Here is a 14,484-nt window from a genome sequence, read left to right on the forward strand (position 1 = left end):
ATACTGTTGTGTGCATTTAAAGTTTAAATATATGTCATACTCTAACTTCTTTTGGCAACTTTTTAAATCATTATCTGTTTTGATACATTGATTTTCGCTGTTGCATAGAAGTCCATTGTGTGAATAAATCGTAGCTATTTATTCATTTTCCTACTAAAAGGCAGTATAATTTTTAAAAATATTTTCACTTTTAAAAAAGCATTTTTAAGTTGTAATTTATATACACTACATGGCACATGTTAAAGTATACAATTCAATAAGTTTTGAAAATTTCACCCACCTATGAAACCATCATTACAATCTAAATAATGAACATATCCATCACCTCTGAAAGTTTATTATGTCCCTTGGTAATGCCTCCCTCTCACCCAACCCCCACCCAACCCCGTGTCTAGGCAACCACCGATCTGTTTCTGTCACAATATATTGGTTTGTATTTTCTAGAATTTGATATGATGGAATCATACAATATATACTCTTTTTTTTGGTCTGGCTTCTTTCATTCAGTATGATTTTGTTATTTATTCATGTTGTTGAGTATATCAATAGTTCATTCTTTTTATTCCTGAATAGCAAGATAAAATATGTAAAATACTCAGAATGATTCCTAGCATACAATGAGTGCTTGGTAAATGGAAGCTGTTATTATAATAATATTAAAGTCTTCAAATTATGAATTTATAAATATTATGCATTAATTTCTAAGCCACAACTACCAAAACAAAGGGAATACATGCAAATCTCTTTTTGCTTGAAAAAAAGAATTTAACATAAACTATGCTAAAACAAAAATAATGTTTTTAGAAGAAATGTTCCAACTTTCAAATGGGCAATTCATCAAGGTCTCCAGGGGTATATTTGGCAGCTTACTCATTCTGCTAGTCCATCTCATACCATTTTTCTCAAAATCATATATATTTTTTTAATAGAGAAAGCAGGTTCTTGATACTCCCTGCATCTCTCTTCTCTCTCATTACATCCAGCTCTAAGGTCTTCATTGAGTACTTTTCTAAACACAGATTCAGAACTCTTTTAAATACAAATGGGGGTTTTGTTTCCAGGCATTCACATTTCTCACCAGTGAATGCCTGGAAACATTCTTTATTTAATGTTTGTAATATACCAAACTTTGTGCTTTAGCTTCATTTAATCTTCTCCGCCCAGCGAGATACTGTATCCATAATGCTTTCCACTGCCAGCAGCAGAAAATCTGATGATAGTGGCATTAACAGAGATTTTTTTTTTTTCACTCAACAAGGAGTCTTGAGGTAGGCAGTGGCTAATGTTAAATCAATGATTCAGTGATATTAATGCTATAATATCTGTTATTCTCTTAGCTGCTCCCTCAATGTGGCAGGATGGCTGCTGCTCCACCCATTACATCTTCATTCTAAATGAAAAACGAAAAAAAAGATAAAGGGGAAAGTTGTTGCCCATGTCAGGAAATGAGAGCTCTCCAGGAACATACACTTATGTCTGTGTCTTTTCACTCAGAACTGTGTCACAGGGCCACCCCAACTGGAAAGTGACTAAAGAGAAAGGAGTTATAAATGGTGTCCATCACAGAGATGATAGTCCCTATCTTTACAAGATGAGAAAATGAGACTGAGAGGTGTTAAGTGACTTATCTCTAAGTCACACAATGAGTTAATAACCAAGCTGTCTTATTTCATCAAGCTGTAGTGGCCTTCTGCTTTGCTAAGACTGTAAGTCAGATATCTGAATTTTCATAGTAGAATGCCAACATTGCTTCTGTCCATCTAATATCTAGAGCACATGGGTATCTTTCTCTTTGATGGTAAATAAAATAGGCCCTTTAGTTGGTCATGGAAACACTCAGACTTCAATTGACTGCTCTCCGACAGCTGCACAAGGCACAGATCAATAACACTGGCATCTCAAGTTGAGAGAGGCAGAGATCTGTGCTCATTCTCTGTTCTTCTAGCTTCTCTAAACTCTACAACCGAGTTGCACTGCTTTCATTCCCTTCACTGAGTTACAATTTAATGATCTGCCCTTGGGTTTTGTTGAAAGTTAGGAGATAAAAGATAATTTTAAGTTATTTTTATATTTTCTGTAAAATTCAGTAGAAGATCACGCCCATTTGTAGCCTGATAAACCTTTTGTAAGTATCCCTGATATAAGCTTTTTAGAATTTTGTACCTGAAAAATTTTTTCATACAAAGTAGAAATGAATTTGTACCGGTATTCTGAGATGACATGATTACTGTAATTAAACACAGATTTAGTTCTGAGCTTTCAAGTAGGCACTTCATAATGGACAATGTGAGATACATTTTTATTTGGGAACAGTAACTATGCCATCTTAGATTACCTGTGCAAATAATTCTATATTGTTTTGGAATCCATTTTAGTCTTTATTTTAATTGGTCTGTTTTATGTCTATTAATATACCTTACACTTCTTCTCATTCTTTTTAAAAATATCATTTTTAATATAAAAAAATAATTTGCAATGACCCATAGACAGGATAGTTCAGAAAGGGAAATAGATGAGCAAAGAACTTGATCAAAGCATCCAGGGGCTTATATTTGCAGTATAGAGAGAATGAGCCAAAGGTGATGCTCTTCACAATTCTGAATTCTCTTACCAACCAACTGTAATTTAAATTATTAGTTCAACAAATATTTCAGTGCTTAATCATACCAATTAGGCAGGAGCCAGGAGTCTGAGTCTTTATGGAAAATGAATCTCTGTAACCTGTTCATTAAAAGTTTAAGGTTGGACAGGACCATATAAGATCTGATCAAACTCTCAACCTCAAAGGAGCATCGAGCTTCCATTATTACAGGTAGACAATATTTGTCCACTTACCTTAGTGTTTTCCAAAAAGGAGATGACACAAAATTAAATCACCAAAGATTTCTCTCTAGTAGGCAACACACTCTGCTTGGAATGGGAGAAGGGAGCTCCAACATATAAAAAATTTGAAAACAACACGTTTCAGACAATAAAGAAACCATTCCATAAATTTCGATACCTCCAAATTATAGAACACAATGTGACCATTAAAATCAAGTTTTTAGGAGGATATGTATTATCATATAAAGATGTTTACAATATGTGAAATAAAAAAACATATACAAGTAGAATATTCAGTATAATTCTGATTTTGTAAAGGAAAAATCTGCCAGAGCAAGTAGACTTGAAAGTAATGCTTATTGCTAGGCGACAGAATTATGGACAATTTTCATTTTCATCATTGTGATTGTGCTTTTTAATCTTTATATAATGAATATGTATTATTTTTATAATCATGCAAAGGATGTTATTTTTGAAAGAATAAACTCAAAGCCCTCATAATATAACTGAAACATCTTAACACGTGAAAAATTAGATAATGCGGAAGGAAAATAGTTCAAACACAGGTACACAAATCATGTCGATGCCAAGTAAGACATGATTAATTACTAATGATCTCTGTCAAAAGTATGGTCAGAAAACGAGTTAACCAAACTGGAGGTTTCTCAAGGGCAGAAGCCATGTTGTAGTCATATCTAAGAAGTAGCTTGCAGTAGTGGTTACATGAGGTAAGCCAGGTTAGAATCCTGGCTTTGCCTTCAGTAGCTGTGTATGACCTTGGATAAAGCCTGTGAATTCCTCTAAGCCTCAGTTTTCTTGTATGTTAAAAGATTTTTTAAAAAGCTGATGATAATACGGGATAGGGCTGCTCTTAGGAGTCAATGACATACTGCACGTCAAGTCCTCCATAGTATTGCTCCATGGATGAATGAATGTACTGCTCTAGAGTTCAGAAACTGGAGGAATCGATAAGACTGGGATTGTCAGGGATGACCCTAGAGAAAGGTTGGGCTGTGAGGCCTTGCAAGGACTTTCTTCTGATGATATGAAAGAAGGAGTAAAATCATTGTCAACAGACCTGGATTCTAGTTCCAGCAAGGCATTTAACCTGCCTTAGCATCTGTTTCCTTAGTTACAAAATGGGGATAATAAGTCTTTCTTTGCCTATTGATGAGATTTGTTATAATAATAAAATGCATTCATTTGTTTATTTAATAAATGTTTTTTGAACATGCACTTTATGCTAGATAATATTCTATGTGCTAGGGTTATGATAATGAAAAAAAAAATACAGAAAAAGATTCCTGGCCTCATGGAGTTTAGAGTGTGGAAGAGGTGAGATAATAAGCAAGATAAATAAGTAGGACATTTAGGATATTAAGTGGTAATAAGTGTTATGGAGAAAAATGAAGTGGGGACAGGGAATAGGAGGTAGGGGGTTAATTTTAGATAGAGTGCCAGGGAGGGACTTACCGAGAAAATAGCATTTGAGTAAATAAATACTTGATGGAATTAAGAGAGCAAACTGTGCTAGCATTTCGGAGAAAAGGATTCCAGGCAGAGGAAACAACCAGAGCAAAGGCCCTGAGGCAGCTAGTGAGTCAGAATCAAGGTGGCTGGAGCAGAGAGAGTGAAGATGGGAGCAACAGGAGAGAAAAACAGAGATTCAAATTTTGTGGATGTGACCAGATTGGCTTTTGCCCCAAATGAGATGGAGTGCCACTGGAGAGTTTTAAACAGGGGACTGGCGTGATCTGACTTACCTCTTATAAGGATACCCTGTTTGCTGTTTTGAGAATATAGTGAAGGGACCTAGGGTGAAAGTAGGAAAACCATTTGGGAGGATTTTGTAGTTTCCAGGTGAGAGCCATTGGACAAGGATGGTAGCACTGGAGACAGTGAAATGAGATACAAATGGGAACCCACTTGGAAAATGAAATTGCTCTTTAAAATGGTAGTAAAATAGTGCTGGAGAAAAATCATGAATGAAAACATAGAGGGCATCTTAGTGCTGCTTCATATGACCACTAGCTGAACGCCAAGTCGTTCCATATGAACAAATTCAGTAAGATAGTACAGACGAACTCGGGATGCAGGTATGGGTTTGACTCTCAGCCAGAAACATGGTGGGAGGGTCACATTTCTCTATATGTCTCCTGTGTTTAGCACCTTCAACATCAACATGTTTGCTGAAACTTAAACCCACTCTGCTCCTCCAGTTCTGGCTGGAAACAGAGTAACCTGCTACCATTCCATCCTAGATGTGACTTGGAGCATAGCTTGGCTAAGAAGGAATCAAAAGTGTGTGTGCCTTTTCCCAGGAAGTCCTCTCCTCAAGGTACTTAACATCATGCTTTTGAAATAATCTGGTGCATTCTAAGGCCACTTCTTGCTAACCGACATGTTTTTCTCCTCAATAATCCTTTAGAAGCATAAAGAGCTTAATCAACCCAAATTACAGGGTCTGCTTAATTCCAGAGGTTGATTTGAATATCACTGCTTTGGGAGGAGGAAAAACAAGTCTTCCTAAGGAGAGGATTGTCTACTAGAAGGACTGTTTTCAAAAACATGTCCTTGGCAGCCCATTAATTATATTTCATTTTGACAGATCTCATATATATATTTGTTATATCCTTAGCGGGGGAAAAAGGTGTTGGTTGATTAATTGGTTGATAGTGTATGTTAATTGGATGCTAATTAAATTTAAATTTAATTCATATTTTAAACACTTACTTTAACTCAGGACCAGAAAATTAGAATATTCAAGCTTCTTGAAGTAACTTGTCTTTCTATCTGTCACCTTCATATGTCTATTGACCCTTTCTCCTTGTTTACAAACTTGTTTTTCAAGAAAAGGAATCAGACAGTTCTTAGAGCTTCAAGCTGTAATAGGAAGTGTTGGTTCTGGCAATACATAAATATTTAATTGCTTGGTTGAAAAATATATATATACTTCTACCCTATTAAGTTTGTTCTAAGCAAGTCCTGTCAGGCTAGGAAATGATACTATTTGATTTCTTCCCTCTGGCTGGATAATTGAAGAAATAACTCCAGAAGAGAGTCTGTACTGCGTCTGCAGAAAGACATTGAGATGCTCTGGTAGAGGATCTGATAACCTAAAGATGGGTGGGCAAGCCCTTCATGATACTGGAAGCTTCTGGAAAATTCTCTGAGACTATTGTTTCTATTCTCCCTCAGGGAAAATCCCAGGAGGAGAACTATTTGAGAACACTGTTGACAAAGTATCTACTAATTCCTCTCTTTTATCCCAAAGGTGGGAGGGGCCTCCACCCAGCTCTGGGATGGAAGCCACAGCCTTCATGCTCCTCTGCTATTCTAGGTTTAGAAAGCAGGTCTACTCAGGATCTGGTTATTTGCAGATTTCCTGAGTGAGAATATGAGGCCTTGGGACAGTCAAGGTATCTTCTATTTCTGGTCTATAAACAAAGAAAACTGAGACCACAAGTATCATAGAAGGAGCATGGATTTGTCATTTAATTGCTCTGGATTTGTATCCTGGCTCTATCTTAGAGAAGTTGCTTTGTTCTTCTGAGCCTCAGTTTCCTCTTCTGTAAAATGAGACAATAGTACTTATCTTACAGTGATATGGTAAGGAAAAACTGAGATAATTAATGTTTGTAAAAACCTAACACACTTCACATAGTAAGACATTCAATGCCTGGTAAATATAGTCACCATTGCTGCCAGATAATTCCAATGTCACCTTCTGGTCCTGTAGAATGCTTATATCTGTAGTAGCTGCTGCTGTTATTTGCACACAAATGCACACAGCATCATTGCTCATCCTTGACAACTGTACTGTCTTAGTACTGGTATCTGAGGTTTGAATGTCTTTTCCTCACTAACTGGCTCTCTCATTAGGTGTCTTGGAGAAACCTCTAGAAAAGAAGGCTGGCAGAAATTATGGTCCCCCAGGGAATAAAAAGCTTATCTATTTCATTGATGACATGAACATGCCTGAGGTAGATGCCTATGGAACTGTGCAGCCCCATACCATCATCAGGCAGCACCTGGACTATGGCCATTGGTAAGAGCACACACAAAGGCACCGGGGCTGGCGGGCGGATCGATTAAAGCAGGGCTGTAGGCCAGTCATTATTCCACTGAAGCTGCAAACTTCAGTTTCGTTCTGATGCCAGATTAGAATCCCCATGGCAAACCCCGTTCCTGGTGGAATTCTCCATTTCCTGGAGTATATTTTCAGACAGGGGCCTTACTTCCTACGTGAAAAGAAAGTATTGAGCTCTCATCTAAGGAAAAAAGCCAACCCTTTTCATCAATATTCATCTCAAAAGTTACCTTCCAAACCCCCAAAGCAGAATTAACCACTCCCCTCCTCCGACCATAGCACTGAGCAAGCACTTCCATGGTAACACCTAACATACCATACAGTGCACCTGTGTCTGAGGGTCTAAACAGCTTTCATCTTTTCAGAGCAACTTACAGGGTCTCATTATCTCTTGCAACAGTATAGTTTTTAATAGCAAAAGATCTGAACTTGCCAGAAAAAAAAAAGCAAGTCAATGGTTTGAGACCCTTGTGGCTCACCTTTCTACCTCACATTGAATGGGCTGCTCCAAAAGAATGGGAAGTATGAAGAGGGAATTCAGAAAGAACTATAGTTGCAATGGTAACCGGAGTTGCCTTTCATTCATTTCTAAGTCTTTGTTGGATGCCTGACATGTACGACCACCCACAATCTCCACACCAGCATCTGAGCATCTGAGCAGCTGAACTATATATACTGGAAAAGAAAATCAGCCATGCTTACTAGTTCTACTTTGAATACATGGTTGCAAACCTTAAACAGGAAGTAGAAACTTCCTGGAAATTCTACCATATTGCTTTCATATGTTTACATTTCCACCCTCAGAAGTTTCTGTTTCATACCCTCTCCTCAAGCTTCCCACCTTACCTCAGCTGATAATCATATGCCATCTCTTTCTCTTGCTTCTGCATCGATAGAACTTACTTGCATCCCCATGCATCCTTTTCTCTCTCTTCCTGTGACATCTTCCCTGAGACTTAACCACCCACCAGCATCGTGATTCTACTTTTTTCTACCTCTTGAAATCCTCACTTTATTAACTACTCCCCTTGTCTCCTTCAAATCATTATTTAAACTTGTATAATTTCTTCCATTGTCTTAAAAAAAAATCATTTTCTAACTATTGCTCTGTCTCTCTCTCCCTGCATAACCAATATAATTTGTCTTCATTCCCTCATTTCCCACTCACTTTTCAGTGCACTGTTATTTAGTTTCTATTTCCCCTACTTTACTAACTGTTGTTGCTCAAGTACTAACTGTATCTTTATTATGAAGTCCCTGTCGAGCCACTATCATTATTATTCTCTCTGTAGCACTAGACGTGGTTGACCGCCTTCTCCTTTTGGAAATACTGACTTTCTTTGCTTTCTGGGGTGCCATGCACCCCTGATTTTTCTCCTATCTCTTAGTCCATCTTTGTGGTCTCTTATTCCTATGCTATTTCCATAAATATTGGATCCGTCAGGATTTTGTCCTAGGCTCTTGTCTCTTCTGAATTTCTACCAGTGGATCTTGACTTTTTTTTTTTTAACCTAACACATGAATGATAGGGCAGCACATCACATATCACCCTGACAATGCATTCACCTACCTAGGCCCTCACATGATTCTCACCTGTGGTTTCTGACTGTTTCAGGTATGATCGGAACAAGCTGTCTCTAAAGGAGATCATGAATGTACAGTATGTTTCCTGTATGAACCCTACTGCGGGCAGCTTCACCATAAACCCACGGCTTCAGGTATGGGAGGAGCTGTAGTAATGTGGTCCTAAATACTGCCTTACCAGGGCTGATGTCACTTGATCATAAATAACAATTGGCCCTTCCCCTGTCTAGCCTTTTAAAGTGATAAATCATACCAGATGCCGATTCATATTTCTAGGAAGATAGAGAAACTCATAGACCCAGAGTCATGAAGCTTTTAGAGCTGGAAGTGGTTGTAGAGTTTATCTGATTTAATTCACTCTTCACAACAAGAAAACTTCAGAGAAATGAAATGACTCTCCCAAGGTCATGTGGATGCACTGAGTATAAGATTCAGATTTGGATTCAGATTCCCTGAGGCCAAATTCAATTCATGTCCTACTACCCCTTACTACATCTTTGACCCAAGGTCCAAAGCCCATTATTTTATACTCAACATGAGTTTGGGTTTCAGGTAGAAAATGTGACCAGAATATAGAATTCGAAGCCCTGATAAGAATTCTTAATTGTTTTATCCAAATTCAGAAAAGATCACTTTTACTTTGTGATAATGGATGTCTAACTTGGGCCTCCTCCACATGCCTGTTTCCTTGTACAGCGTCACTTCAGTGTGTTTGTCCTCTCTTTTCCGGGAGCAGACGCCCTGTCCTCCATCTACAGCACCATCCTGACTCACCACCTAAAGCTTGGAAACTTCCCAGCATCACTGCAGAAATCCATCCCCCAGCTGATCAACCTAGCTCTTACTTTCCATCAGAAAATAGCCACCACATTCCTACCCACGGCAATCAAATTCCACTATATCTTTAACCTCAGAGACTTTGCCAACATTTTCCAGGTGAGTTCATCTTCTCTGATACCCCCTAGAAGATTTAGTGGTGTTCCAGTTCCTCCCATTCTTAGTAAAATAATAGTTAATGCCAAACTTTTAGCGAAGGCACAGTTCACATAGTCATAAACATAAACAGGTAAACAGAGTGTCATGGGCTCCATAATTTCAACAAAATAGAGCTCTGTTTGTTGACTAAATTATTTCTCAGTAAGCAGAAACCATTTCTGAGTTGATTCCTTTGGGCTGGAGAAGACTCAGCATCTTGGAGATAATGTTCTTTACTGATTCCAGAATGCCTAGGAAGGAAAATGGCACAGAAGAAAGAGAAAAGTATACTGTAGTCCCTGGTCATAAATTTATTGTTATTGGGATAAAAAAGAGTGTCCCCCAAACCATGCAGGATAAGTCTGCTTCCTGAAGAAGCCATACTGTAACATTCCTAAGACATCATCTGTCAACCCCTGGGATGTCTCTGTCCTAAATATTCCAGGTTCTTTTCCAGGCCAAAGCCATTTCCAATCATTCCAGCTGCTTATATGATGACCTGTTTTTGCCCATTGCTTCCAGTTGCCTGGCCCTCCACTATTAAAACTTCCAGAGGGCAATGTAGCAGACTCTGCCCCTCTCTTCCCTTTGGTCAGATACAGCATCCTCACATGGTGACATCCACAACTCTCCCATCCTGGACAAGAACCTACACAAACTACTATTCAGGGAACCTCTCCCCAAAATGGCACTAAGCCATTACTGAGGGAAGGATACTTTTCACACCAAACGGAGGCCACACTTGTAGGAAAATGTCAGTGAGATCAGGGAGTGACACATGACCCTCCAGAGGAACACATGTATTTGGAAATAATTACCCAGCCACTACCTGTGGAGCTAGGACTCTGGGGAACTTGAGAATAGCAAAAGTCTAGACCCTGAGGATATAAGGCCTACGTGTTCCACGCAGGGCTCTTGACTGTAAGGAGCAGAAAACTACTAAACATTAAAAAGGTCAAAGATAGAAGAGCTATGCCTCAGAAAGTCTTACCACTGAGCCCTACAGCAAGGTCAAGTTTCTGAGAACACAAGTAAGTGGGCTCAGGACAGCATTTCTGGTTGGATTATGTCTCTCCCAAACATAACTTTAGTTAAAAATGAGGAAACAAAGACCCACAAGGATTATATAGATTTGCCTAAGACACACAGCCATCCAGTGAAGGAACTGGAACCAGAATCTAGGTCTTTGGGTTCCTTTCCGCCACATCATTCTGTCCTTCTCATCTGTACTGCTAATAAGGAGAAGCATAAGATACTTAAAGCAGCAAGAAAGACTCAGCTCCAAGCCTATCAAGGTCACAGTTCAATAGCTCTCAAACCTGGATGATGGCAAAGTTTGTATATGCCCACTCTTATCTCCCATTTATTGAATATTAATTGAGAAAGACATGTTTTATCACACAATCTCTCTCTTAAATTTCACTGCAGCACAATGAAGTGGGTACATTTCCATCTTCATTTTCTAAGTGAAAAAATAAAGAAGTTACAGTCATTTGATCAAATTCACATTGCTCATAGTGGCAGAACTAAAGGGAAAATAGACATTAGCCTCTTTCACCAGAAGCACCAATTTAACAGAGACTCAGAGAAGTTATCAGCTAGTAGATGATAGCATAAATGCTCATGGCAGTAGAAAAGTATAAACGATGTTAGTGGAATAACAAGTAGTCTGGTCTGGTGGGAACGGAGAGCAATATGGAGGGGTTGATTATAGGTGAGATTGGGAAGGTAATTTGAAACCAGAGTGGGCCCTCATAAAAAGCCTTACTTTAGTCTGTAATAATAGGTAATATTTATTGAGCACAATCCTAAGCCATTCACATCTATTAGCTAATAATTTAATCATAACAACCACATGAGGTAAAATATAGATTATTTCCAATGTAGAAATGACTGCAGACAAATAAAATGCCTTGAGCATGATCACATAACTGGTAATTTGGGGCAAAAAAAGGCTTCCTGAGGAAGGAAGGTTCTATTCCAGGCTTGTTTTAGTGGCTACTGGTACGATGTTGAGGAAGAACCAGATGAGATACTGGAGTGAGGGTGAGTCCCTTGTTTCCCCTGGCCTGTTTCTTTACCTGACTCAGGTAGCCTGAAGGGCAACCCCCTGAACTCTGTCCCAAGCAAACCTCTCTGCAGCCAATCAGCTGTCAGCCACCTGCTACAAGTATGGGAATGTGCATCCCCTACTGTACCACCTGCCACCCTTCAACCAAACAGCTCTTCACCTTCCTCGAAGCTTGACCACAACCTCCCTATGCACTCCTCCCTGACTGCCTGCTTTTCTGAAGGCCTGACTGACAGAAGAACTTAAGAGTATGATTGAAGGCCCACTAGGAGACAAGCACTGTTTTTCTCCATCCAGCTTGATCTAAGACTCAGTAATTCAGACAGTTGCTACATTGCCCTCTGTCTTAATTAGGATAGAATTTGATAGTGCTCTGAGCAGCAGAAATCATTAACTGCTCCCATCTCAATGTCACACATAACTAACTGTCTGAGATAGTGAAAAGTTTGTAACTTGACATGCTCACACTGACTTGGCCCTTAATTTTCACTCAGCCTGAGAGTTTGGCTATAACAAGGCTTTATAAACTTCAACTGATAGCACACCTCACTGTAAAACACAGTCCTGGAAGTCAGGATTCCTGGTTGGTGCTTCTTCCTGCCCTCCACATCTCATACATGGCTGATACCTTGGAGAGCTGAGGAGGAAGAGACTGAGAGATATGTGTGGGACTAAAGGGGCTTACTGAATTTTTTTAAAAATGAACTTTTGAAGTATAACATACAAGTAGAAAAGCATATTAAGTCATAAGCATACAGCTTGGTTAATTGTCACAAAGTCATCATGCCTATGTGACCACAATTCAGATCAAGAAATAGAACATTCTTAGCATCCCTGAAGCCCGCCTTGGCTCCCTTCCTCCTCCTCCCAGGAGTATTGTCTGAACTTCTAACATCATAAGTTATTTGGGCCTATTTTTGGACTTTATGTAAAGAGAATCATATGGTAAATATTTTTATATGTTTGTTCAATATTGCATTCGTACCTATATATACAATCATGTTGGTGGTAAAAAATAACAGTAGTAACAATTTCTTTCTTTCCAGGCTTTAAAGCTTCTAATTTATTTTTCTTGTCTTACTGTGCTGGTTACAATTGCCTGTACAATGTTGAAGAATGGTAGTAAGAATGACATCTTGTTGCATTCCTAATTTGAGAGGGAAAGCTTTTAATAGTTGACCATTAAGTATGATGTTTATTATAAGTTTTTTGTGGATACTGTTTGCCAGAGTAAGAAAATTTCTTCCTTTTTATAGTTTACTAAGAGTTTTAATCATGAACGTATGTTGAAACATAATAAATGATTTTTCTGTATCCATTGAAATAATTACATCGTTTTTCTCCTTTTTTTCTGTGATAAATTATCTTGATTATTTTTAAATGTAAGTTCAACCTTGCACTTTTGAGATCAATCCAGTTTAGCTATTACATGTTAAACTTTTTATATTTTGCTGGATTCCATTTGCTATTTTTTCTATATAAATTTTTACATCTATATTAATGATTGTCCTATAATTTTTCTTTCTTCTATTATTTTAAGGTTATAAAGTCCTCATAAAATACATTAGGAAGTGTTTCCTTTTAGTCTCCTCTCTGGAAGATTTTGTAAAAGATTATATTGTGCCTTCTTTAAGTGTTGGAAGAATTTACTGATGAAATCATCTGTATTTTTTTTTTGTGGAAGATTTTAAACTATGAATCAATTTCTTTGATACATATTAGACAATTCAGATTTTTTCTTTATTTACCAGTTGTGACAAGAAGTTGATGTCATCTATTTATTTTTTTATTTTTATTTTTCAACTACAGTTGATATTCAATATTATATTATTGAATGTCAATAATATAAGGTGTACTGCATACTGGTTAGATATTTATATGACTTACATAGTGATCCTCCCAATAAGTCTTGCACCCATCTGACACCATGTATTATTATTATTATATTATTGTAATGTTAATATGTCTCAAGCTGTACTTTACATTCCTGTGACTGTTTTGTAACTACCAATTTGTATTTCTTAATCCCTTTCCCTTTTTCACCCAGCCTCTAAGGTTCCATCCCATCTGGCAACCATTAGTTTGTTCTTTATATCTATGAGTTTGTTTCCACCTTGTTTGTTCATTTATTTTGCTTTTTAGATTCCACATATAACTGAAATCATATGGTATTTGTCTTTCTCTGTCTAACCTATTTCACTTAACTCAATACCATCTAGGTTCATCCAAGCTATTGGAAATAATAAGACTTTATTCTTTTTTATGGTCAAGTGATAATATTCATATTTATGTATATATATATATCACATATTCTTTATCCACTCTCCTTTTGATTGAAGCATTAATTCTATTTACATTTAAAGTAATTATTAATAGGTATGCAGTTTGTTTTCTGATTGTTTTTATAGTTCTCTGTTCTTTTCTTATTCTTTTGCTCTCTTCTCTTGTATGTTGATGACTTTCTGTAGTGTTGTGTTTGGATTCCTTCCTCTTTACTTCTTGAATATCTCTTGTAGATTTTTGGTTTATGGTTACCATGTGCTTCATATATACCAATATATGTTTAAAGCAATCTATTTTTAAGTTAATGGTTACTTAAGTTCGAACACATTCTATAATTGCTACCATTTTTACTCACCTCTTCCACACTTATGTTTTTGTCATTATTTTTTTACTTCTTTTGTGTATGTTTTTGTGTGTATTCCTTATATACTGTTATAATTACACATAATCTTAATTTTTCCTCTTTTTATTTTTATTTTTCAATTAGAGTTGACATTCAATGTTATTTTATATTAGTTTCAGGTGTACAGCATAGTGATTAGACATTTATATAATCTATGAGGTGATCCCCCCAATTAGTACTATACAAAATTATTACAATATTATTGACTATATTCCCTGTGCTGTACTTCACATCCTTATGACTACTTTGTAACTA

General features: G+C 37.3%; 1 protein-coding gene across 1 annotated transcript in view; it reads left to right on the top strand.

Annotated features, from left to right (window-relative positions):
- The window catches only part of DNAH9 (dynein axonemal heavy chain 9), a 312,771-nt gene that overhangs the window by 160,020 nt on the left and 138,267 nt on the right, over positions 1 to 14,484 (top strand). The window contains 3 exon segments of the mRNA XM_006922399.3: positions 6,706 to 6,871; positions 8,529 to 8,631; positions 9,194 to 9,433. Of these exon segments, the coding sequence (XP_006922461.1) occupies positions 6,706 to 6,871; positions 8,529 to 8,631; positions 9,194 to 9,433 (509 nt within the window).

Source organism: Pteropus alecto, unplaced genomic scaffold, assembly GCF_000325575.1.
Source record: "Pteropus alecto unplaced genomic scaffold, ASM32557v1 scaffold398, whole genome shotgun sequence".
NCBI lineage: Eukaryota > Metazoa > Chordata > Mammalia > Chiroptera > Pteropodidae > Pteropus > Pteropus alecto.